Below are 27,023 nucleotides of genomic sequence, written 5' to 3' on the forward strand. Positions count from 1 at the left end.
CTCTTTTTATACATCCAGAACAGCATCGGAGATGGGATGAATTATGGACTTAGAGAAGGGTAAGCCAACGAACAACGTGGGCTTTCTAGATTATACTTATTGAATAGTTAAAAAAATAGTCATTGTGTTAATAAAATATTGTGACAGGGAGGGGCAGAGAGATGGGCAGAGAGATTGGAAAGGTGCTTGCCACCAAACCTGACAACTTAAATTAGATCCCATGTGGTAGAAGTCGAAAATGAATTCCTGAAACTGTCTTCTGACCTCCACATGAGTGCCATAGCATACATGTGTTTGTGAATACGTGTACATACACATTGTGGGATATTTTACTCTTTTGACTTTTGGACGGCCTGCCACCCAGCTCCCAGATAAATCACACACAAAGGCTTATGCTTCGTTATGAATGCCTAGCCTTAGCTTGGCTTCTTTTTTGCCAACTAAATTTACCTGACTACTTTTTGCCTCTGGCTTTTATATTTCTCTATTTCTGTTTGCCTTTCTTTGCTTTTTTCTCTGTGACTTGTTGTGTTGCTGGGTAGCTGGCTCCTGACGTCCTCCTCTCCTTGTTGTCTCTTTTGTTCCTTCTTCTCCTCATATATCCATTTATACTCTGCCTGCTATCCCCCTCCTGTTCTTGCTTTTACCTCACAATTGGCCATTCATCTCTTTATTAGGATCATCAGGTGTTTTAGACAGACAAAGAGTCACAACTTCACAGTCAAATGCAACATAAACAAAAGTCACACGCCTGAAAATAATATTCTCCAACATTCTCTCTCTCTCTCTCTCTCTCTCTCTCTCTCTCTCTCTCTCTCTCTCTCTCTCTCTCTCTCTCTCTCTCTGTGACAGGATAACAAAATAAGGTATACAGCCTAAAATAATAAAAGTAAATTCAGTGCGTACATCAACCCACTAACAGTTGTTGACTGAGTTTTTGTCATTTGTTGTCAGGGTTCCTGCAATCATTAAGTCCCAAAGAAATCACACAGAGGTCTACATTAGTTATAAACTGATTGGCCTAGTACCTCAGGCTTCTTATTAACTCTTATAACTTATATTAGCCCATTATTCTTATCTGTGTTAGCCACATGGCTCAGTACCCTTTTCAGCGAGGCAGTCATATCTTGCCTCTTCTGTGGCTGGGCTAGGACTGCCGAGGAATGGCCTTCCTTCTTTCCAGAATTCTCCTGTTCTCCTTGACCCGCCTCTACTTCCTGTCTGGTTGTCCCGCTTATACTTCCTGCCTGGCTACTGGCCAATCAGTGTTTATTTAAAATATAATTGACAGAATTCAGACCATTCTCCCACACCAAACAGTATTTACTGTGATCATCAAGAATCAGATATGGTGCATAATTGCATGCACTATACTCTTCTAGAATGTCAGCACAGTATGGCTGACTGAAATAGCACTGTATGTTGTGGAATTGTCTTATGTCTATCTGATTGGTCTCATAAAACTCCTGATGAGACCATTTTGTTGTTTTGATGCTAAGGGTTGACATAATGCATGGTGCATGCTAAGACTTGACCACTGAGCAATGTCCCAGCTTTGGACTGATGTGTGTGTGTGTGTGTGTGTGTGTGTGTGTGTGTGTGTGTGTGTGTGTATGTGTGTGTGCGCGCGCGCGCGCACATGCATGCCTGTATGTTTCTTGATTTGTTGGGGCTTTGTTTGTTTTGCTTCTAACAACTATTCTTCCTTCCTCCAAATGCATTTTGTTGACATGTCACTTTGAAAGAAAAAAAAAGGAATCACTCCATATTAGAGTTTTGTTTTAAGATATATTGTCACAATTTATTCAAAAGCAACTCTATAAGGCAGGTCATATTCTTTTGTTTATTTACTTTTGTAAAGGTTGAAAAAAAGATAAAGACCTGGAGGTGCTCTGGGCATAGCTACAGTTTTAGAAAGCAGAATTTATGAATAATTTATGGATTCTTCTCTAAAACTTAAAGAATAGAAGTGCCCACTGTGAAGTATTAAAAAATTGAAGATAACAGAACCATTATGGCTGTTTTTTTTGTGATGGAGAATTGTGTTTAACATATATACTTTTTAGAATTCTGTTTGAATTACATGTTAAGCAGAGGGGTTTGCAGGTAGATTTGTCTTTAATTGCTAACATACTGTCTCTTTGACATAAGGAATGCGTAATCAACCTCCTAAACCTCTTCCATATTGAGGAATTCTGAATAGCTTGTGATCTCTGTGTTGTGAGAAGACTGAACTCTTGGTCAGTGTCACTTTGGTATTTATAATTTAAATGGAAATTATGGTTCCTTTAAATAATATCAGGAACCCTCTGAAGTTAGCCACATTGGAAAAAGGAGAAATGGAAAGACTTACTGCAGTGGAATGACAAGAAAGTAATTGATGTTCCTAATTGTTTGTGTTCACTGCCAAGGAAGAAATAGGTACCAACTCTGAAAATGGAACTCTTGGGGACTTAACCAATTTCAGGCTGTATTGGGTTCTGTCTAAATTTCATGCTGTAGAGATGGGGTTTACTCAGGACAATGCCCAGATTTCCCTTCAACTGTCTTAGCACTTGCTAGCCTTCTTGCTAGAGAGGGCCTTTTCCTGTATATAAAGTCAGAGTTAATATAAAAAATGGGTGTGTGTGAGAGAGACATTTATGGGTGGCTACAGAGGCCCAAGGACTGTTAAATCCTCCGAAGCAGGAGGCACTGGTGATTTCTGGGTGAGCAGCAAATGCTCTTGAACAGAGCATCACCTGGCCAGCCCCCTCCTTTGTTTTGAAAGTACGTATGTGAGTGGACACAGATTGCTTACAATGATCTTTTCAGTTACTGAGCCTGAGAGGTCGTGTGTGTTTTTGTTTGATTTTGGTTGTGCTTTTTTTCTATTCTTGAGCAGCTTTGGAGTTCTTGTCTTCTAAAGCATGAAACCTTTATGACTTGACCAAGGTTTGTTTTTGTTTTTGTGTTTTTGAGACAAGGTCTCTCTGTGTGGCACTGCTGTCTGGGAACTTGCAACATAGATCAGGCTGGCCATGAACTCAGAAGTCACAGACCTCTCTTCCTTTGCCTTTTGGGAGCTGGGGGTTAAAGGCTTGTCACCACATTTGGCTTGACAACAGTATTTTTGATATATCAAGATGATAGTAAAGGAAGTATAGGAAATGACTTCTAAGGAATGGTTTAAGATCCTTAGTCTAAAGTTGAGTGCCTGGTACATAGTAGACACCCAAAATAATATGTTGGTTAAATAAAGCGCAAAATGAGAACATTCAATAGAAAGAAATGACTATTCATTATTCTCTAATATGATGATACATACAGACAAGGAAGCACATTTCTTCTGTGTGCAGTTAGTGCTTGGTCTAAGTCCAATACCCTGGGAAGGTCTCTGTGGCTCTCTTCTGCCCTTTGGGAAAACACTTAACTTTGAGTTTGAGGAGGTCTATGGATCTGCTCTGTCCTTACTGTTTCAGCTCTCTCTCCATCTTCTCCGTCTCTTCCCTCCCACATCCTGGTGCTTTTGACTGCAGTTGTGTTTAATGCTTTTCAGGTGCTCAGTGTGCTTCACCTGTGGCCTTCTTACATGCTGCTGCTTTCTTTGTGGCTGCCATTATATTTGCTTCTAGTAAATAGTACCGTCTCTTTTCTGTTTTAGTTCAGACTGGATGACTCGTTTCTGTCTGTCTGTCTGTCTGTCTGTCTGTCTGTCTGTCTGTCTCTCTCTCTCTCTCTCTCTCACTCTCTCAAATCTATCTGCCTGCCTATCTACCTACCTACCTACCTACCTACCTACCTATCTATCTATCTATCTATCTATCTATCTATCTATCTATCTATCTACTTATCTATCTAATCTATTGAGGCAGGGTCTCACTATGTAGACCAGGCAGGCCTGGAATGCACAGCGACCTGCCTGTTTTCAGAGTGTTAGAGTTAAAGGTAGATGGCCTCATATGTTGTAATAGGAGTGGTGGGCTGCGTCCCTGGCACCCGGCCGCCCACACGGCTAGCTTTACCCGAAATAATTACACGGAAACTGTATTCTTTTAAACACTGCCTGGCCCATTAGTTACAGTTTCTTATTGGCTAGCTCTTACATATCTATCTAACCCATTTCTAATAATCTGTGTAGCTCCCCGAGCTGGCTTACCAGGAAAGATCTTAACCTGCATCTGTCTGGAGTGGGAGAATCATGGCGACTCTCTGATTCAGCTTCTTTCTCCCAGCATTCTGTTCTGTTTTCTCCGCCTACCTAAGGGTTGGCCTATCAAATGGGTCTAGGCAGTTTCTTTATTAATAAGAAATCACTCCCACATCACTCATACTGGATGACTTTATCATCCCTAGTTTATTGTGATTGGACTTTAAATGCTTGTGAGAGAAACTCTATGCCCAACCTTTCCATTCTTGTATGCTATCAAGCTATAATGCAGAGCCCATAAGGTGTTGGTGACAGACTATGACTACCCATGCACCCAGGATGGTGACATTCAGTTAAAGCCAGAGTGCTCTGTTCTTAATGTGCCATTGCTACCTTTATCCCAAAATTTACTGAGATAACTTCCTGTTAGTGACAAATATTAGAAATATAAAATAGGAAGAGGGATTTGGAACAGGGTCACATTTGCTAGGGGTCCAGGAGGAAATCCATTTATCTGTCTCTAGAACATTATATTGTAGGTTATTAATAAATAATGAAGCTAGACCTAGTGATGGTGTCTTCTACTCCAAGCAACTCATAAGGTTCGGTTAAGAGGATTGCAAATTTCAAGACCTGCCCGGGCTACCAAGTGAATTCAGCCTAGACAGTTTAGTGAGACCCTGTCTCAAAGTAAAGTCAAAAGAGGGGGAGATGTATCTCAGTGGCAGAGGACAGCTTCCAACTCAGTCCTCAGATCCATTTGGCAACTGTATTCCAAGTGTATTCCAAGTGACAATGCAGTCAGTTGTTAAAGACCCTTCTGTTGCCCTCAGAAGAAGTCAGCTATCTCTGATGTGAGTCAGCGGGCCTGGAGTGACTTAATATTTGCTCAGGGAGCTGTCAAAGTGGATCAGTTGGCTGCACCACAGTTCTTTCAGCTCAGTGCAAGGATTTCTCAGGCCGCTTACCCCAGCTGCTCTAGCTCAATCTACTCTAGTTCCATTCTGCCTATCTACTTCCTGCCTGCATGGCAGTTCCTGTACCACATCCTCATCTTCCTTCTGACCTTTACTCCTCACTTAGACCGCTGTTTTGTGTTCCCCGAACCACTGTTTGTGTCTCCTGTAGGAACACGCTTTCTTCTGGTTTCTCTGTTAGATCTAGCTCCAGAGGCTAGAGTTGCTTGCTCCATGAATGTTTAGCTGCAGGAAGTGCTGACATTTTGAAAGAATGATGAAGGAAAGACTGGTTTCCAGTTTCAAGGATCTACTTCATGTCTCCTATGTTGTAATTCTTTCACTTTTATTGAGATGAAGATTGAAGGATATATTTCTTAAAGCTGAATTGTTAAAATAGCAGTCAAGAGTAAGTGACTACTGAAGTCTGAGTGATTTATTTAGCTCATCAAGTTCACACAGATGGAAGCCATTATTCCTCCGAGTAACAAACTGTGATTCAGCTTGCTCTATTTAAGACTAGTTAAAATATTTGCCCAGTTTATCACTGCTGTTGTTGTTATTGTGTTTCTGTTGGAATACTGACACTGGTGACACAGATCCCGTGAGTAAGCTTAGCTTCCCTGCACACAATGAAGAAACCATTTCCCCAAGGTTAGTCATGAGATGACAGTGTGCATTCATAATTCAACCTCAGCCTCTTAATTACATGCCTTCTACTTGATCGAGTAGTTCTATGACTCAACATTCAAGCACCTTTTAACAATTAATGCTGCTGTCTTTGGGTTTTATTTGGTGGTGAATATTTCCTGTTTATTTCTAGTAGACTGAATCTGACATTTCATACTTGCCAAACCAAGTCAACTTCTAAAATTCCATAAGAGCCTGAGCAATCACGGTGAATAAAGAGCCAAGAATGAATGGAAAGTACCGTATCTTCATGCAAGAAGTCTCTTGAAAGATTTTAAGATGGTATCTGTAACAGGTTGTTAGCTTGTAGTCTTCAGATGTGGTCATCTGTCAAAATAGCGTTAGTTTTAGGGATACAAGATAGCTTATAAAAAATACACATTTGAATGTATTTGGCATTTTACATAGTTACTCATGATATATAAACTAATTACATTATATAGCAACACAGTGGATCTTTTCATAAGACAAACATATTTTACCATATATACTTCAAAGAATAAATTGTAACAAAATTCTACTTTAGTAACCACAATGAATTAAAACTTATGTCTGGAAAATACAACTTTTTAAAAGCAGAGGAGATGGTAGAAAAGTGCTTAATTCATATTCTACAAATTTGTGGGATATCTTTTTGCTGTTTCTTTCTGTTACTGTCACTAGATTAGAGAAAGGGAAATACGTTTTTATTGTTTTTATTGAGCTATATATTTTTCTCTGCTCTCCTCCCTTCCTCTTTCCTCCCCTTCTATCCTTTCCAATGATTTCCATGCTCTCAATTTGCTCAGGAGATCTTGTCTTTTTCTGCTTCCCATGTAGATTAGATCCATGTATGTCTCTCTTAGGGTCCTCTTTGTTGTCTAGGTTCTCTGGGGTTGTGAATTGTAGGCTGTTTTTTCTTTGCTTTATGTCAAAAAGCCACTTATGAGTGAGTGCATATTTGTCTTTCTGGGTCTGGGTCACTCAATATGGCGTTTTCTAGATCCTTCCATTTGCCCACAAGTTTCAAGATGTAATTTATTTTTTCCCCTATGTAGTACTCCATTGTGTAAATGTACCACATTTTCGTTATCCATTCTTCAGCTGAGGGGCATTTAGGTTGTTTCCAGGTTCTGGCTGTTACAAATAATGCTGCTCTGAACATTGTTGAGCACATGTCTGTAGTGCCTGCACTATGGGATGGTGCGCCAGCCAGGCAAGGGGCTGGATATTCACACACACACACACACACACACACACACACACACACACACACACACACACAGAGAGAGAGAGAGACAGAGAGAGAGAGAGACAGAGACAGAGAGACAGAGACAGAGACACAGTTCATCCTTGAAACAAGAATGCCAACTTTATTGTGTTCCAGGGCAACTTATTTAATGCCTTCCCTGACCAATGGCCACATTTTAACCACCAGAAACCACTCCCCTGCCATCAGGATCTCATGCTCAGTGCAGCTGCAAGCACAGAAAAACAAGTTGTTTTGCTCAGAGCAGCTGCAAGCATAACAAGTTGTTTACTCTGGCAGGCAAGGAGGGGATCACAGAAAATTCAGGGTCTTGGGGTCTATAGTCCCCAACACATGTTCTTGTGGTATGGTTGAGCATCCTTTGGGTATATATCCAAAAGTGGTATTGTTGGGTCTTGAGGAATGTTGTTTCCTAATTTTTTGAGAAATCGCCATACTGACATCCAAAGGAGCTATATCAGCTTACACTCCCATGAGCAATAAAGGAGTGTTCCCTTTACCCCACATCATCTCCAGCATAAGTTGTCATCAGTGTTTTTGATCTTGGCCATTCTTAAAGGTGTAAGATGGAATCTCAGAGTTGTTTTGATTTGCATTTCTCTAATGGCTAAGGATTTGAACATTTCCTTAAGTGCCTTTCAGCCATTTTAGATTTCTCTGTTGAGAGTTCTCTGTTTGGGTCTGTACCCCATCCATTTTTTAAATTGGATTATTTGTTCTTTTAATGTCAAGTTTCTTGAGTTCTTTGTATATTTTGGAGGGAAAATACTTTTAATACTTTTAATAAAAGAAATAACATTATTGGACAATCACCCATCAGTTGATGTACTTTGGGGAATAAATCAAATTAACATGTGAATATGGAAGACCAAAATGTGGTTATTTATCCTCAGATACTGGCATTCTAGCTTTTTTTCTTTTGCAGAATTATATACAAGCAAGCTTAATATATGGAGTTTACAGGGACATGTATTCAAATAACAATGTATTGAATATAACTTGTTTTTTTTTTTTTTGGTTTTGTCTTTTAAGCTCAAGGACAGTTTTATTAGACTTTAAAAGAAAAACTCCCCTAATAGACAAGCTGTCAATCAAAGCAGCTGCTCAGAGGAGGAAGGTGGGAAAGCCATGGCATTTGAGTTAGAGGCATTAAAATCAGCCACAGGACAAAAACGTAGCCACATTGTGGGGAGGAGATCTTTAGAGAAAGAGTAAGAAAGCACAAAGTACCAGAAAAAGCATACGCAGGCTCTAGCCAGCGTCCAGAAGCAAGAGACGGGAAAGATGAAAAGGATCCCTTTTGAGGCAGAGATCAGAAAGGCAGGCAGACCCAACAGAATCTTGTGGTGCCTTGGAGGGACTCCACTTAATCTTCTTAAAGAATCTGCTTCTTCATTTATGAAATGGAGTTATGATACCCTGGAGAATTCTTATTCAATGAGATAGTCATATTACTTATGACGTAGTTCTTAATAAATGGAAATAACGTTGTAACTCTTAGAAATATAACATCCCAGGGAGATCGAGTGAATTGTTCAGCAGCACTGATAGCTCCTTGGTACTTAGGAGTGTTAGAATTGTGTTCTAATGCTCCTTAAACTATTTTTATTTTGGAGAGACTATATATGCTATATATAGTATGTGGCGCAGTAGTAGAGCCCAGCTTTGCCTGTCTAAGATCAGAGATTCTAATCCTCATCACTTAAAAATAATTACTAAAACCAGACTGTTAGGTAAGCGGTATCACTATGTCAGTTTTAGGAATCAGAAAATAACTAAAGGATACGTTTCCTATCTTTTCTAAGGATATAGTGAACACAAAGTAAGAACAGGATTAGAAGTGACCTCTCTCGGCAACCTAGACTGTGATATTTTGGCTTTTCATTTTTAAAAATTATATATATAATTTGAAAATTCAGAAAGTTAAAAAAATTTTCTCTGATGTACATGTGTGAGAGTACAGTGCATATATCCATGGCACGCATGCAGATTTCAGAGGACAGTGCATATATCCGTGGCACACATGCAGATTTCAGAGGACAGTGCATATATCCATGGCATGCATGCAGATTTCAGAGGACAGTGCATATATCCATGGCACACATGCAGATTTCAGAGGACAGTGCATATATCCATGGCACGCATGCAGATTTCAGAGGACAGTGCATATATCCATGGCACACGTGCAGATTTCAGAGGACAGTGCATATATCCGTGGCACACATGCAGATTTCAGAGGACAGTGCATATATCCATGGCACGCGTGCAGATTTCAGAGGACAGTGCATATATCCATGGCACGCGTGCAGATTTCAGAGGACAGTGCATATATCCATGGCACACATGCAGATTTCAGAGGACAGTGCATATATCCATGGCATGCATGCAGATTTCAGAGGACAGTGCATATATCCATGGCACGCATGCAGATTTCAGAGGACAGTGCATATATCCATGGCACGCATGCAGATTTCAGAGGACAGTGCATATATCCATGGCACGCATGCAGATTTCAGAGGACAGTGCATATACCCATGGCACGCATGCAGATTTCAGAGGACAGTGCATATATCCATGGCACACATGCAGATTTCAGAGGACAGTGCATATATCCATGGCACACATGCAGATTTCAGAGGACAGTGCATATATCCATGGCACACATGCAGATTTCAGAGGACAGTGCATATATCCTTAGAAAGTTGTTTTTTTGTTTTTGTTTGTTTATTATTTTTTAATATATTTATTTATTATGTACACAACGTTCTGTCTCCATGTATGCCCACACGCCAGAGGAGGGCGCCAGATCTCATTACAGATCATTGTGAATCACCATGTGGTTGTTGGGAATTGAACTTAGGACCTTTGGAAGAGCAACCAGTGCTCTTAACCACTGAGCCATCTCTCTAGCCTGAAAGTTTTTTTTGGGGGGGGAGGCATTTACACAATAAACTTGAAGTGGAAAATAATTAGCATTGTGAAACAACATGACTGTTAGTGACTAATGATGATTGTGAGGGGAAAATATGATATGATATAAAACAAGACAAAACAAAAGACTATAAAGCTTGACAGTCTTACCTTTTCTATATGTTTATGTAACAGTAGAAGAAGGGAGTGTGAGAAGAGAGGAGCTGAATTTAGTTGCTCTTCCAGCATGAGATTGATCAGCCAGCAGACAGGCCGCACAGCACAGTGATGGGGTTTATGGCAGGGGCTTATGCGTGACACACACGTGATGGCAATCATGGTGCATCCGGGCGTTTGGATGTGTCCTTTTCTTGCTCCCGGCCCTCACTGCTTAGGGCCTGGGCTTCTGGAGAGCCTGTGCTTTCTGACATGTTGGTCTCCTTCACTATTCATTCTTGTATTCTATCCTGTCTGAGGCCCATTATATCAATTTAAAGGCAGAATTGTGGCTATTAAGAAAATTAAGGATGGAAAAGAACCCAACCTAAAGTGTTGAAATAGCCAGCATTCTCCTAGTTGATCCTCTTGATCATTTGTTCACTGAACTTAAAAGTTTCTTACCTGAACATGATCTCCAGTTTTGCCCTGTTCAGGCCGAGTGTACGCCAGTTAGTTGCTTGTCTTCTCTGAGGATCTTTAGATTGAGTCAGTGATCATGGCATAGAGCCTGAGGAAAGGGTCAAAGCAGTGTGTTTTATAAATTCTAAAGTGCTCTGAAAACAGAATGTGATGAAAGTATTTGAAAATATTCTTTAAAACTGGTTTATTTATCTTTCAAAAGTCCTTAAAAGTGTTAAGGTTTTTTTTTAATTGATTTTTATTGTGCTCTACGTTTTTCTCTGCTCCTCTCCCTGCCTCTCCCCTCCCCTTCAACCCTCTCCCAAGGTCCCCACTCTCCCAATTTACTCAGGAGATCTTGAAAAGAGTTAAGTTTTAAGTGTGTGTGTGTGTGTGTGTGTGTGTGTGTGTGTGTGTGTGTATGTGTGTGTGTGTATGTGTAGGGGTGTCCGTAAAGGCTAGGAAGCAGCTAGAGTTACATACATTTGTGAGCTCACATACAGGTGCTGGAAATGAATGTGGGTCTTCTGTAAGAGCATCAAGTGCTCTTAACTGATGAGGCATCTTTCCAGCCCACAGAAATCTTATGTAGCAATGGGGAAAAGCTGTTTCAGGCTAGACGTATTAAAAGGATGTTGATCAGCTATTCCCGAACTTAAGAAAAGAGACTGAGCAAGTTGAAGTAGATTTAAAAAGGGTGTTGATTAGGTGTAAGTTTTATTTGAGGTTGTAGTAGCAGGTCTTAAAGGGACATTCTTATGGGAATGTGGCAGTGGAGATTTGGCTCATCAAGTTCCAGAAGAGAATAAGAACTCTGTTGGGAACTACACCAGAGACCATTTGTGTTACTTTCTGACAAATGAGCTAGTTATATTCTGTTTTTGCCATTAAAATCTGTGTGAGATTGAGTTAAAAACTAGCAAACACATTTGCTTTTTTTTTCTTTTTTGGTTTTTCAAGACAGGGTTTCTCTGTGGCTTTGAAGCCTGTCCTGGAGCCAGTCCTGTAGACCAGGCTGGTCTCCAACTCACAGAGATCCGCCTGCCTCTGCCTCCCGAGTGCTGGGATTAAAGGTGTGCGCCACCACCGCCCGGCCGAACACATTTGCTTTTATGAGGACCTTTTAAGATAACCTAATGTCCATGTTGCAACATGATTACTGTTCGCTATTCTTAGTTCTACTGCAAGAGACACCAGGTGAACATTGTGCATTTTGTTTGATGAAAGGAACTTGGATGAGTGTAAAGTTCCTAAGAAGGCTATTGCAGAGAAAGCAGCTATAATTGTTAAAGACTCATGCCAGTGACCAGTGTCTTAGTTAGAGCTTCTATTGCTGTGAGGAGACACCATGACATCAGCAACTCTTATATAGGAAAACATTTAATTGAGGTGGCTTACAGTTCAGAAGTGGCTTACAGTTCAGAGGTTTAGTCCATTATCATACTGGTGGGACATGGTTGTGTGCAAGCAGACATGGTGCTAGAGAGGGAGCTGAGAGTTCTACATCTTCATCCATAGGCAACAGGAAGTTAACTGGGACAATGGGCATTGACAGAGCATAGGAAACTTCAAAACCTATCCTCAGAGTGACACACTTCCTCCAACAAGGTCATACCTGCCTCCTAATAATTCCATGCCCTAACTTATGGGGACCAGTTACATTCAAATCACCACATTCTACTCCATGGCCCCCATAAGCTTTTAATAGTATCATAATGCAGAATGCATTTAGTCCAACATCAAAAGTTCTCATAGTGCATCACAGTCTCAACAATATTTAAAAGTCCGGAGTTCAAAGTCTCTTCTGATACTTCATGCAATCTCTTAAATGTAATCCTCTATAAAATCAAAATTGAAAGGCAGATAATATACTTCTTATTTATAATGGTACAGGATATACACTACCATTTCAGAACATAGGGAAGGGAGCATAGTGAGGAAGTACTATACTAAAGCAAGAGAGAAAAACAGCTCTGCAAACTCCAATCCCTGGATCTCCATGTCTGATGTCAAAATGTTCTTCATTTCTCCAACTCCTTTCACCTTTGTTGACTGTAACATACTTGTTTCTCTTGGCCTGGTTCTACTCCCTGTTAGCGCATGTCTATCATTTTGGGGTCTCCAAGGCAATCCAGGCTTCAACTTCACAGCTTCATATAATGGCCTATCTAGGCCTCCATTCAGAGGCACCCATAACACATGCCTGACCTAAATTGTGGAGGGAGATTCCATAACTTCTTTCTTCTATCTTTGACTCTAAAACCAGAACCACATGGCCAAAGTTGCCAAATTCTACTACTTGCTTGTGGCTGGAACATAGCCCCCTTGTTCAATTACATTCTCACCAACTTTCTGTTTTTGATGGTTTCCTTCACTGCCTAAGCTTGGCTGTCCTGGAACTAGCTCTGTAGACCAGGCTGGTCTCAAACTCAAGAGATCCGCCTGCCTCTGCCTCTGGAGTGCTGGGATTAAAGGCGTGCCCACCATATCTGGCTCTAATCCTTTCTTTAGTCCTTTTCACAAGCTGGAAATTTATTTGGGTAGGATCTTGCTCTGAGGTTCACTCCCTTGATTACATTTCTTACTTTGTTTATCTTCTTAAACACAGGACTTAACTCCATTCCATTTCCTGGTATTCCTTTTCTTCTTAAATTATACATTTTGTATTATTATTTGCTCAGCTTCCTCTTCATTAGAGTGAACACTAATAACCACATAACATACTAGGCTGTTTTAAAGCTTCCTCTACTGATTGAATAATCCAGGATTCTTCACTTTAGCCTCAGCCAATTTTTCAGACAGGGCAAAAAGCAGCCTTTCTACCCTCTCCCATGATGCTCATGCTCCCAATTTACTCAGGAGATCTTGTCTTTCTCTGCTTCCTATGTAGATTACATCCATGTATGTCTCTCTTAGGGTCCTCTTTGTTGTCTAGGTTCTCTGGGTCTGTGAATTGTAGGCTGATTTTTCTTTATGTCTAAAAACCACTTATGAGTGAGTACATATTATATTTGTCCTCTGGGTCTGGGTTATACTGATTATTTTTTAGTTAATCTTGTATTCTGCCACTTTGCTGAAAGCGTTTATCAGCTGTAGGAGTTCCCGGTAGAATTTTTGGAATCATTTATGTACAATGTCATATAATCTACAAATAGCGATGTTTTGACTTCTTTTTTTTCAATTTATTTCCCCTTGATATCCTTTAGTTGTCTTATTGCTCTAGCTAGAACTTCAAGTATATTGAATAGATATGGAGAGCGTGGACAGCCTTGTCTTGTTCCTGATTTTAATGGAATTGCTTTGAGTTTCTTTCCATTTAATTTGATGTTGGCTACCAGATTGCTGTAAATTGCCTTTATTATGTTTAGGTTATGTATTTTTTATCCCTAATCTGTTCAAGACATTTATTAGGAAGGGGCATTGGATTTTGTCAAAAGTTTTTTTCAGCATTTAGTAAGACGATCATTTTTTTCAGTTTGTTTTTGTGATGGTGGATTACATTGATTTTTTAAAATTTTTTTTCTTTCTTTCTAGACAGGGTTTCTCTGTGGCTTTGGAGCCTGTCCTGGAACTAGCTCTTGTAGACCAGGCTGTTCTCAAATTCACAGAGATCCGCCTGCCTCTGCCTCCCAAGTGCTGGGATTAAAGGTGTGCACCACCACCGCCCAGCATTTTTAATGTTTTTTATGTTGAACCATCCTTGCATCTCTGGAATGAAGCCTACTTGATCATGGTGGATGATCTTTTTGATGTGTTCTTGAATTCGGTTTGAGAATATTTAATTGAGTATTTTTGCATCTATGTTCATGAGGCAAACTGGTCTGTAATTCTCTTTCTTTATTGAATATTTGTGTAGCTTTGAGTGTCAGGGTGATTGTGGTCTCATAAAATGAATTTGTCCATGTTCCTTCTGTTTCTATTTTGTCGAGTGATTTGAGGCATATTGGTATTAGTTCTTCTTTGAATTTCTTGCTGAATTCTGTGCCAAAACCATTTGGCTTGGAGCTTTTTCTTTGTTTGATTGGGAGACTTTTAATGACTTCTATTTTCTTAGGGGTTATAGGTCTATTTAAATTGTTTGTCTGATTTTGATTTAACTTTGATAAGTGGTATCTAGCAAGAAAATTATTCATTTCTTTTAGATTTTCCAATTTTGTGGAGTACAAGTTTTTAAAGTATGACCTAATGATTCTTTTGGATTTCCTCAGTATCTTTGTTATATCTCCATTTTTGTTTCTGATTTTGTTAATTTGGATGTAATTTTTTTAGTGTTTTAAGAAGTTTGAATAAGGATTTGTCTGTCTTGTTGATTTTCTCAAATAACCAGCCCTTTGATTAATTGATTCTTAGTATTGTTCTGTTTGTTTCCATTTTATTGATTTCAGCTTTCAGTTTGATTATTTCCTCCTGTCTACTCCTTTTGGGTGAGCTTGATTCCTTTTGTTCTAGAGCATTCCGATGTCCTGTTAAGTTACCAGTATGAGATTTCTCCAAATTCTTCATGAAGGCACTTAGTGCCATGAACTTTCCTGTTAGCACTGCTTTCTTGTGTCCCACGAATTTGGGTATGTGTGTATTCATTTTCATTGAATTTTTGGAAGTCTTTAATTTTTCTTTATTTCTTCATTGATTCAGTAGTAATTTATAGAGTTGTTCAGGTTCCATGAGTTTGTAGGCTTTGTGTTGTTTCTGCTATTGTTGAAATCCAACTTTAATCCATGGTGGTCTGATAGGATTCAGTTGCCTGTCCATTTAAACTTAAGGATAATAGACACAGTGTTCTGTTAGGGTCTTCTAGAGGACACAATACTGAGTATATGACTATAAAAAGGGCTTCTACACATGTAGACTGGGATTCCCACAGTAGCTGTGAGCAGCTGGAAGAGGTAGCTGCTCTGTTGAAGAAGCTGGATGCCTCAGAAAAAGATAGGGGAACAGTGAGGGGCAAGGTGTAGCCCAAGGCCTGGGATGAAGGCCTGGAAGCTTCCTATAAGTCTCTGATGTGAGTCTGCATTCAAAAGCTGGACATAGATTCTTGTGCCTATAAGCAGTGGCATCAGTGACAGAATGCCCAGTCTTAAGAGTCAAGCCCAGGCTCTCAGCGTCCCGTTACTTCCATTTCTAGTTCTACCCAGAGCCCCAAATATTGGACATTGTAGCCTACATTCTGGTCAAGTCTACCCTGCCCAGCTCACTGAGTGTCGGGAAACATGCTCGCAGAACTGTGAAATGTGCTTTACCGATTTTCTGTGTATTACTCAGCTCACCAAGTTGTAGCCAAGATAAGCATCAGAGGAGTTCTAGTTTTGAGTATTTAAAGATGTTACTTCACTATGGGAAAGTAGGTGGTAATAAGAGCTACCACTCTATTGAGAGGTTAGTGTGTGAGTTAGGGGGCTTTAAGTGGAGAAAGGACAGAAGTCATCCTTGTTTCCTTTGCATGGAGTTTTGAAAACGTTACTACAAATGTGTATACTTGGCTTTGTGGCAGCGGCCTTCCGGAAAGAACACTGCCCTCATTTATAGTGGGAACACAGCATTGCGGATGAGACAGAGAGCTACTGGGAAGTGAACCCAGATGAGACCCTGCATAATGCAGTGCTTGGGGCTGCTATCAACAGAGAATTGTAAAGGCCTCCATAAGTGCCATCCTTCAAACTGAAGGCCTGGAGTAGAATACTTCAGAGCCTGCTACTGAGTGCAAGTCCTCATTCTTATTCCGTAGGAAGTTTGCTGATGAGGAAGTCTATTGAGAATTCACACAAGAATTCTCTTTAAGGATTTCTCTGTGCTTCTCAGACAGTATGCTATCTCAAGTTCATAACAGTGTTTATCACTATCGTTAAGTCATTTTGAGCCTTACATTTCATTTTGGCTTATATGACATTCATGTTTCTTTAGCAATGAAACATGTGAACTGTGAACTGATTTCAATTAAAAAAAATCTCAAAATAATCTAACATATAATTTTCTCACATTTTCATGGAACAATGTAGTCTTTCTTCTCCCCTATGTTTTGATTTTGTTGTCTCCTTAATTCCTCAATATTCTGCCCATTAAATGAATTGGCTATCTTATATCAAGTTAATACTTGCCAGTGGTAATGACTGTATCAGTGCTTATAATGCTGGCTTTTTTCTTTTCTTCTAGTTTTTCCCTTTTCCCAACAAGAATTTATTCTGAGCTGTTTTGTGCTTCCACTGTAGTGATACCTCAGCCAAGGCCCTGTGGGAAGCCTTGCTGAACACCAAGCATAAAGAGGCAGTGATGGAAGTTCGAAGACATCTAGTGGAAGCAGCCAGCAGAGAAAACCTGCCCATCAAGATGAGTATGGGTAAGCCTCTCTGTCCACTCCTAGGGGAGCCATGGCAGTCTGAGGAAACTTCTCTAACCTTCTCCTGAACTGTGGCCACCCTAGCCAAAATGGAATTTAGATAAAAGTATTGACTATTTGTGAACTACTGACAAGGAGGAGGAATATGTGCACTCTGTCCCTGGGGCTCAGCACTAACTGCTTTTCTAAGTTTCAACTTGAAAAGTCCAGGAGAGTCTTTGAATATGTGGAATAATTTTTTTTTGTTGTTGTTTTGAGACAGGTTTCTCTATGTAGCTTTGGAGCCTGTCCTGGAACTCACTCTGAAGACCAGGCTGGTCTCAAACTCACAGAGACCTGTCTGCCTCTGCCTCCCAAATGCTGGGATTAAATGTGCACGCCACCACCACCTGGCTGGAATAATTCTTTTACTTTCCTAATTGATGATTGCTCAGAACCACTGTTAGCAAATTCTATTTTATATCTACTTTCTCTCCCCCCTTATGACAGATGAATGTGCTTTCATCAGTTCTGAATCAATGTTTAACTATTATAAAAACAGTAATTGAATGGGCAGACAGGCTGTCCTGTCCCTTGCCTTCCATGGCCATCCTGCTGATTGTCCATGCACATGATGGGTGCTTGAGCCTTGTTCACCAAGAGAATCCATTGCTTTGTTTTTTCTCCTTTGTCCCCATTCAGCTTTGATGTTTGTCTTATAAAATGGAATTTATATCTTAAATATAAATAACTTTTTTTGTTTTGATCAAAAAGAGAATAACACAGCAATACTTTGATTTAGAAAAAAAAATTCCCTTTTCTTTCCTGTTTTAGTATGTGTGCTGCCAAAGTAAGCACCCAGTTTTTGTTGTTTTTGTTGTTCATGAGGCTGAGATATGAACTCAGGTCCTCATACTTACACAGCTTACCCACTGAGCCATCTCTTAAGCTCCACCCCGCTTTTACAGTTCTGTTTTCTTAAATAAGACAATGATTTAAAATATAGAGATATTTTAATATGGATATTAGATCTGGCTCATAGGTAGAATTTCTAGAAACATGAAAATGTATTCCTCTTTTAGTGATAAAGATTCCTTCTCTCTTGTGGTGTGCTCTCTGCTAGCTTGTAAGTATTAGTGTGTCCTTATGGATGGGAGTGAGGGCTGGTCTGAGTGTCTGCTTGTCGGGATGCGGACGCAACAGGGAACAGCCTCCGGTGCTTTAAGTTAATTGATGTGGGAGGACCCATTCTAATGTGGGAGGTCTTCCTTGGGTGGAGGGGCCTAGACTGGACAGAGAAGCAAGAAAGGGGAAAGCAGGCTGAGGCTCAGCCTTCCTCGCTGTCTGCTTCCTGGCTGCAGATTCCCTGTGACCCTGACCAGTCACCATGTTGAACTGCATCCTGAAACCATCAGCCAAAATGACCCCTTCCTTGTTTCTGTCAGAAAGTGAATAAGAAACTAACATACGCTGGGGGGTGGTGGCGCACACCTTTAATCCCAGCACTCGGGAGGCAGAGGCAGGTGGATCTCTGTGATTTCAAGGCCAGTTTGGTCTACAAGAGCTAGTTCCAGGACAGGCTCCAAAGCTACAGAGAAACCCTGTCTCAATAAACAAAACAAAAACAACAAAACCAAACAAACTAACACAATGTCTAAATTCTTGATTAATTATGGGTACAAGTATCATCAACTATCAGGATGAAATACATTTTGAAAGTAGAAGAGTGTAAATGAAGCGAGGAGGAAACCAATTAGAGACCATGACATGAAAATACTAAAACAAATAACGTTTAGTGTTTGGTGACTCTAGTCTGGAAAGATGGAAAGTGAAAGCAACTGATGTTTACTTAGCTCCTAGAAGATATCCTGTCTTCTCGGCTGATGTTTACTGAGCTCCTAGAAGATATCCTGTCTTCTCAGCTGATGTTTACTGAGCTCCTAGAAGATGGCCGGTCTTCTCGTTATAGTTCCATCCTGTGAATCATTATAGCACTGTAGAAGTTAGCCTCCAGTCACTCTGTGTAGCCATTGTTTTTCACACAAGGACCAATGTTCACCTCCAGTTGCCCGTCTCTGAGGAGTAGGGCTGGAATTCAGATGCAGACATCTCCTGTCAGAGAAGATGCACTCTGTCCTCAGCTGCGCTAACTCCTTGTAGACAATGCACAGCCTGTTTTGAGTAGAAGTTGTTCCTTTAAAACCATTTTGTTGTTTGACTATTAATTCTAGTTCCTGCAGTTCTCCCTTTCTAGCTTCCCTTTTATTCTCTCTCTCTAACATATGTGCTGTGAGGTGTGTGTATCTGTAGTGCATGCGTGTTTGACTGTATATGAGCACTTGTATTTCTCAGTATGCTGCATATGAAGACTTGAGGCTGACATCACTGGGTATCTTGCTCCATAACTTCCCATATTATTTATAAAGTCAGGGTGTGCAGGCATCTCTTCTCTCTACTTCTTGAGCATGGCAATTACATGTCAGGCTTATAACGTGGGTTCTAGGGATCCAATCTTGACTCCGTATGACTCTAATTCATCTAGTGGATACCCCCCCATACCTGCCCCCCAGTTGCATGCCTTGGAAAAAATCCTCCTTTCTTAGCTTCCCCAGTGTTGGGGTGCACCACCATGCTGGCTGGGCTCCTTGCCTCTCTTTCCTTTCCACAGTCCTGTATGTGATACTACCAAGTGTGCTTCGTTTGGAGTTCTTACTCATAAGTACAGTGACACAAGAACTAATTCATACTGTGAACTAAGAAGAGCCAGAGTGCACAGATGATCTGCCTGATGACTTATACTGTGTTTTTGTGTGATATCGTAGAGCATAAATTAACTTTTATAGCTCAACACTGGACTCTTTAAAAATCAATAAACTTTACTTTTCTAAAGAGTGAAAAATAGCTAAAGCCTGTGAAAAATAGCTAAAGCCAGAAATTAAAAAAAAAAAAACAAAAACAAAACCCCTGAGTGACTCCATGAAGAACTCAAATGTTTGATTTTTTTTCCTATCAACTCCCCCCACCCTAAAAGAGATAAAGTGGTTTTCTTTATCCCAGAACTCCAGACAGGGAGGTGGGGTGAGGGAGGGAAGAAACAGTCGCCTGTGAGCAGGGCCAGCTCATGCTTTATCCCCATGCCAACTTCAGTTAGTGAAAGATAACACAGTGTGACTACCCACCTCTGCTGTGTGCCACGAGCCAGAGTTTCTCGTGGGTCTTATTCCCATATACAGATCCATAACCACGAGAAGTAAGAAAAGGAAGAGGACGTTTTAAATACACCGAGACATCAGTATTTGAAAGCTGCCTGTCATCCAGCTAAACAGTCGCATGTCTGTTGCCTGGGTCTCAAGTGGCTGGGATGCTGAAAGCAGCAGTCAGGACTTCAGAATGTTCTCTGAACTCCTCAGGACTCCCTGGCCTCTGCTGTAAATTTACTAAAGTATGAATTTTCTGCCTGTAATCGAGGCTTCTGGTGTTTTTGAGACATTAAACAGATTTGATTCTAGACCGAGGATTTGCTTGTGTTTAAATTTATGAGAGGGTTTTTCCTGCTGGAAACCTCAGATCTTCAGTATAAAATCCCCCAGCATTATGAGCACCAATAGAAATAAACTTCGTTCTCTTAAATGATAAAAGTAATTGCTGCAACAAAGAAAAAACTTCATTTTATCATAGTATATCTAAACATCTGTCATCTTACTGAGAGTTTGTTATGAAATTGTCAGTTAAGTAGATACGTTCCAGAAAAGTGATTTTTAAAACCCTGGAAAGGGAATTGTTTTTTCCCACTGACTTTCACAAAAGGAAAAATGTATTCTGAAAGTAAAAAAACAAATAGACCCCAAGAAATACATTTGTTTCCACCCTAGAAGGCCTAGCAGAGGAGACAGGAATAGAAATTCCTAGCTCAGGTTCTGCTCCGTTTCCAGCACTCCCCTCTCTGGAGTTCCATCGCGTTGAGAGGTCTTTAGGGCTTGGCATTTTGCTCTCTGCAGAAGGACATTCTGGTGCTGGCCTTGTGGCAGGAACACCCCGGTAGAGCTGAAGTGAAATATTGTTGTCCTTTCTTTTCCCTAGATGTCTTGAAAGACTGTTCTATGCTTCAGAACTCTGTTTATTATTTCAGTGCTTTTTTATTTAAATAAAAGAAAGCATTTAGTTGGTGCTTGCTTTTAGTTTCAGAGAGTGAGTCTCTGATCATCACAGCCAGGAGCATGGCAGCAGACAGCAGGCGTATTTTAGTGGTGAGGACGGTGCTCTCAGCCATTGTCCTTCTCTGCAGCATCCTTGTCCGCTTTACGAGACATCGTGTGCCTGTAACCTTCGTTTCTTCAGACTGTGAAGGATACACAGTTGTATTTGAGGGCGGGCCACACTTATGTTGCTTATAAGCCCAATTTCAGTTTACCATAAAACGGGGGAAATGTCTGCTCCCTGGAGTTTGAGAATGGAAGCTCTGCGCAGCATGAGAGGACCCTGCTGCCTGGTGTTGGCCCTGAATTCACCCTGTTTTGACTGGATACCAGCTGTGCTTCTGTCGCATTTGGGTTTTTTCTTTATTATGAAGAATTTTGTGATGAAGAGAAGAGAGAGAGAGAGAGAGAGGAGAGAGAGAGCAGGGAGAGAGTATTTGTGTGTGTGTGTATGTATGTATGTGTGTATGAAAGAGAAAGCAAGAACAAGAGAATGGAAGAGCACAGCTCAAAGGGAGGAGGAGGGGGATTGGAAAAGTTTGCAAGAGGAGAGATTAAACACTAATTAATACCAATACATCATGCAATAAGAATAATTTACAAAATATGAGAAAATCTAGGCATGTCCTGGGCTCCATATACGGACTGAGTCTCACATTGTTTTATGTTTCACTTGTTATTAATTTTTGGAAAGGACAAGAAAAGTAACCTTTGCTGTGTAGTTACTGAATTTTTAGATAGTTCGGTTATTTCATGCTCCCAATAATCATGTGAGTTTGCCATCCATTTTCACATTCATTTTACAGACCCAGTCAACTGAGACCTAGGAAGGTTGAGTTTCATTTGCAGGACTCCTATGCGGTTATGTTGTCTCTCAGATTAGGGCTCCACTTGTGTTTGATGCCACAGGTGCTGGGACTCTGCAGAGCACAATTCTCTTCCCTCTGGCTCCCTGACAGGCTATGCTAAAAGGTAGTACTGAGGAGACCGTGGGGCTGAAGGGCAAAGAAGGTACTTGCTCCTTGTCTGCTTCCCGGGAATGTCTGTTCTGCCTGTGTTGTGTCAGCAGTACTCCCTGCACAGGGTCGGTGCCTGCCTGTGCTCCCCAGTGCAGCTCGCCCAGTGCTTGGAGAAGCAGTGCTGTTTCCACGCCTGAGAGGACCAACAGCTGAGGAGTGCCCTGTTCTCGGGGGTCTAAGGTTCACCCGTAGGTCTCTTAACCTTTTGTTTTCTCCACTATGGTGTTGTAAACTGCATCTTCCCATGATACCCTTAGGTTCCTCTTGTTCTTTTATTTTAGACAATTAACAACTGTACATGTTAAGTTTCTATGTTCAAATAGCTGATATGCTTTGTGTCTACTGCAATGGTTCTCAACCTTCCTAACGCTGCAACCCTTTAATACGGTTCCTCATTTGTGGTCACCCCAGCCATAAAATTATTTTCTTTGCTACTTCATAACTGTAATTTTGCTACTGTTATGAATCATACTGTAAATACCTGACATTCAACCCCTCTGGAAAGGGTTGCCGCCCATAGGCTGAGAACCGGGCTGTGACACTGTGACACAGAGACTAAGTGAAGATATAAGCCTGGGTCTGTCTGACTTCCTTCTGCAGTCTCTTTCTAGAAAGCGGTTGTGTGCACTGCTGCAGGTGCTGCTATGACAGTGCCATTTCCTTGCGTAAAGCCCTCCGAGGGCCAGTGCCTTAGGAAGCCCCACACCTATGGGACTTTCTAAACCACCCTATGGGGGCTGGAGAGATGGCTCAGAGGTTAAGAGCACTGGCTGCTCTTCCAGAGGTCCTGAGTTCAATTCCCAGCAACCACATGGTGGCTCACAACCATCTGTACTGAGATCTGGCACCCTCCTCTGGCATGCAAGAATACATTGAGGCAGAATGTTGTATACATAATAAATAAAATAAATCTTTAAACCACCCTATGTCTTCAGGCCCTGTGGGGTACCCACACCCACAGCCTCCTCTTTTGTTCTATGCCTTCAGGCCCTTGGGACACCCACACCTACAGCCTGCTCTTTCTGAACCACCCTATGTCTTCAGGCCCTGTGGGACACCCACTTGCCCCCCTGCTTTCTCCCTCTACACCTTGCTCCTCTGTGTAAGCCTTCTCGGAGGAGGCAGGTCTCTGCTGTCTGCAATATTTCATTTATCTGCTCTTCCAGCTCTGCTTTCTCCCCTTCTCTTCTCACCCCTGGATGGAGGCTGACCTCCAGGACTGCCTTCAGTACCCTGCATCAGGTGCTAACTAGAGAGAGAAAAGTGTGCCTAGGCTGGTCTGTGAGTCCAGGACACATACAGTTAGGGTTATTTGCCTGGCTTCTTTCAGGTAAATGTGCAGTTCTTTCCATTTTTATTAACACTCAGGGTTTTCTCAGCTTATGTTCTAGTAAGAAGTCCCCTTTTAAAGGGTTGCATATTTTCCTGTTGTGTGTGCTGTCATTTTCCTGCCACCACCTTGATTAGTCTAATTACTCACTTCCCAACATACAGTCCCAAGCACATGTATACTTAATCTCACTCCTTTGTCTTTTGTTGTAAAGCCTGTGTTATTTTTCATGACCTAACCTGGGTGTTGCTTTCTTTGTGGAGTTAATGAAGTTTCCGTCTTCCCCGCCTCCCACCCCTTCCTTGGTAACTCTGGTTCTATGGAACCACCACTCTTTTCTGAGCCCTTGCCACGGTGTAATGTGCATTAACCTAACGCCTTTGCAGACAGTGTCTTTGTCTATCTTCCCTGGTCATTTGGAGAACTGGGACAGGGTAGTGTGTAGCACTTGGTTCAGTGAACGGGTTCTCCTGAGTGTGGGCGTGATAGAAAGGAACCTTCAGCATTTCTGCTTTAGCATGATGTGCGACTGCTTATGTTTCCAGATTTCCTTTCTGATGCTTTTGTTCCACTTGAAGTCTCTGGGGGCATCTGTCATGTCCGCACATCATCTGCCTTTTTGATCCCTTTCTCTTTCTAATAGGTTCATGCCTCCTGTTCTTTACTTCCAGTTTGCTGCTGTCTAGATCTGTCACCTGTGGTTATGCCTTGCATGGAGTTCAGCTGATGCGTTTTATGGACCTTAGAGTCTTAGCCTCTCATCCTATTTCCACTTCACTTTCCAAAAGAAGACCATGTATTCCCTGCACTTCGATTCTGGATTCTGGAGACACAGTGCTGTGCTAGGTTTCTCTGGGTCCTGGTGACTTGAGCTAAGGTCTGTTGTGGGAGCTGTGGGCTGTGTTCCTGCCGCCCCAGCTCCTGGTTGCCTGGCTAGCTTTAAACCCGAAATAACAACACACAAACTGTATTCTTTTAAACACTGCTTGGCCCATTAGCTCTAGCCCTTACTGGCTAATTCTCACATCCCGATCAACCCATCTCTAATAATCTGAGTAGCACCGGTCTTACTGGGAAAGATTCAGCATGTCTGACCTGGCAGCTTGCTTCATTGTGTCTGCCCGGGAGAGGGGAACATGGCCTCTGAGCTCACTTCCTCTTCCTCCCAGCATTCTGTTCTGTTTACTCCTCCCACCTATGTTTTAACCTATGAGGGCCAAGCAGTTTCTTTATTTTTTAACCAGTGACCTTCCTCCATCAAAGGTCTTCACTCTGCATTGTAAGTTCTTTGCTTACTGAGCCATCCCAGCCCTATATATGCTTTCTAGTTTCCCTCTTTTTCTTTTGTAGACTTCTAACTTGTCCTTAATTTCATTTTACAGAATGCAGTTTCTCCTTGTTGCCCTGACCCTGGCAGAGGGGCACAAAGGATGTTTCTGTTCTGTCCCCTTACCACCTCCTCTCTGATTGCTTCCCAAGATTGTAATGTACCAAATGAATAACATTTGCATCATGGCCATTCTGAAATGAAGCTGACTGCTTGTATAATTTGGTGCCACTATTTTGATTGGTATTAAGGCCCAACACTTTTGACCACAAAAGTACAAAAACAGTAGAGTAGCAGAAATTCAATATTATCAGCATAGTTTTGACTTTGCCTGGAAGTGTGTCAGAAACATGGGTTCATGGGACATATTTGAGAGTCATTATTGAAAAGATTGCCATAGTCTATGTGATTTAAAATTGGCACAATTCCATAGAGTTCAGTGGAGTCACTGTTAGATGTCAAAAGGAGACAGTCTTGTCTGGTCATCCAATCCCAAGTGGTCAGCCTCAAACACATGAGCATATGAGCAACAGATGGACTCAGGAGAGAGAGAGAAAGAGAGAGAACACTTGTAACAATGGTAATTAAAGAAGAAGATGTCTTGAATTTGAGAGGGAGTGCATGTAAACAGGAGAAGTTGAGGTAGAAATGATACTAATACAGTACTCATGCATGAAGTTCTTGAAAAAGTAAAATGTAAAACATTAACATTAAAAAAAGAGTTATAATTCATGGCATTTTTTCTAGAGACTAAGCTGAGGCAGGAGGAGGAAGAGTTGGAGGATAGCCTGTGCTAAGTAGAGAGTTCCAAGCCAGTATGGCATGTATAGCTAGACCTTGTCTCAGTTACTATTTGAATTTTTTATGTATTAGATTCTTATAGGGTGTGGAGTAGGTTGCAGACTACTTTAAATTATTCTATATCATATAAAATTTCAGCTTTCAGGCTGACTTTTGAATGACTGAATGTGTTTGTGTAAGTAAACACTCATTGTGTCCAGCACAAACAGTGAGCCATAGACTGATAAAGGAGTTATTTACACAAGCAAATCATTGCTACCTATGAACTTACCAAATTAAACCAACATCACAGAGACACATGAGTATCAAAATCATATCAGAAAGCCAGGCCTGGGAGCTCATTGAGCACAACATACTAATGAGTGATTCAGCCAACTACCTGGGTCATATAAAAAGAGGGTTCTGTTTTCAGACCATCTAGAGTAGGTAGTCATCACAGGATAACAGATGATTAACTCCCAACCTGGTGGTCTTTGGGTCTTGAGTTCAGCACAGGCCTCCTGCTTAACGGAGCCCCTTTGCGTTGCTCTTTATCCAGGCCCAGCTTTGTGTTGTTTCAAGCTCTGTACCTTCTCCTGAACCAGACCCATGTGCCTCGAAGAGTGCATGGGTGCTCTTTCTCTGTCTTTCTTGCTGGATGTTTGGTTTTGTTTACAAGAAACCAACGCAGGTTTCACTTTGTGTGTGTGTTTTCTATTTTTTATTGAGCTTACTTTGTTCTGATCTAAGTTATTTTCTTCCTTATGCTAAATTAAGGTTTGCTGTTTTTCTAGTTCCTTGGGGTTCAGTGTTAGACTATTTAGAATCTATAAGTTTTTATTGGTGTAAATTTAGATTATGATCAATTGGGCTTATTTGTTTCTTAAGAATTTTTTATTTTTATTGTATTTGTATTGCAGAGAGAGAGGAAAGAAAGGAGGGAGAGACAGAGAGGGAGAGAGAAACAGAGAGAGACAGAGGGATACACACTGGGAATGGTACCAGGCTTTGAAACCTCACCCCCCTGCCCCAAGCTCTACTTCCTCTAACAAGGCTACACCTCCTAGGTCTTCCCAGACAGCACTATCAGCTGAGTACCGAGTGTTAAATGTTAGAGCCTATAGGTGATATTTCTTCAAGCTAAGCTACCATAGTGTGTGTGTGTGTGTGTGTGTGTGTGTGAGAGAGAGAGAGAGAGAGAGAGAGAGAGAGAGAGAGAGAGAGAGAGAGAGAGAGAGAGAGAGAGAGAGAGAGAGAGAGAGAGAGAGAGAGAGAGAGAGAGAGAGAAAGAGAGAGAGAGAGAGAGAGAGAGAGAGAGAGGGAGAGAGAGAGAGAGAGAGAGAGAGAGAGGAAGAGAGAGAGAGAGAGAGAGAGAGAGAGAGAGAGAGAGAGAGAGAGAGAGAGAGAGAGAGAGATATCCCTGGGGCCAGAGGTAAGGAGGTTGTGAAGTGAACTCTGGTAACTGCTGAACCATCTTGCCAACCCTGTTTCCTTTTCTTGTTTTTT

At 41.2% G+C, this 27,023-nt stretch overlaps 1 protein-coding gene across 1 annotated transcript in view; it reads left to right on the forward strand.

Annotated features, from left to right (window-relative positions):
• Positions 1 to 27,023, forward strand: part of Scfd2 (sec1 family domain containing 2) — a 314,059-nt gene that overhangs the window by 13,694 nt on the left and 273,342 nt on the right. Inside the window, exon 3 of the mRNA XM_075943079.1 lies at positions 16,759 to 16,886. Coding sequence (XP_075799194.1) covers positions 16,759 to 16,886 — 128 coding nt within the window. The remainder of the gene's footprint in view (positions 1 to 16,758; positions 16,887 to 27,023) is intronic.

The sequence above is a fragment of the Microtus pennsylvanicus genome, chromosome 12, assembly GCF_037038515.1.
Source record: "Microtus pennsylvanicus isolate mMicPen1 chromosome 12, mMicPen1.hap1, whole genome shotgun sequence".
In the NCBI taxonomy this organism is placed as follows: domain Eukaryota; kingdom Metazoa; phylum Chordata; class Mammalia; order Rodentia; family Cricetidae; genus Microtus; species Microtus pennsylvanicus.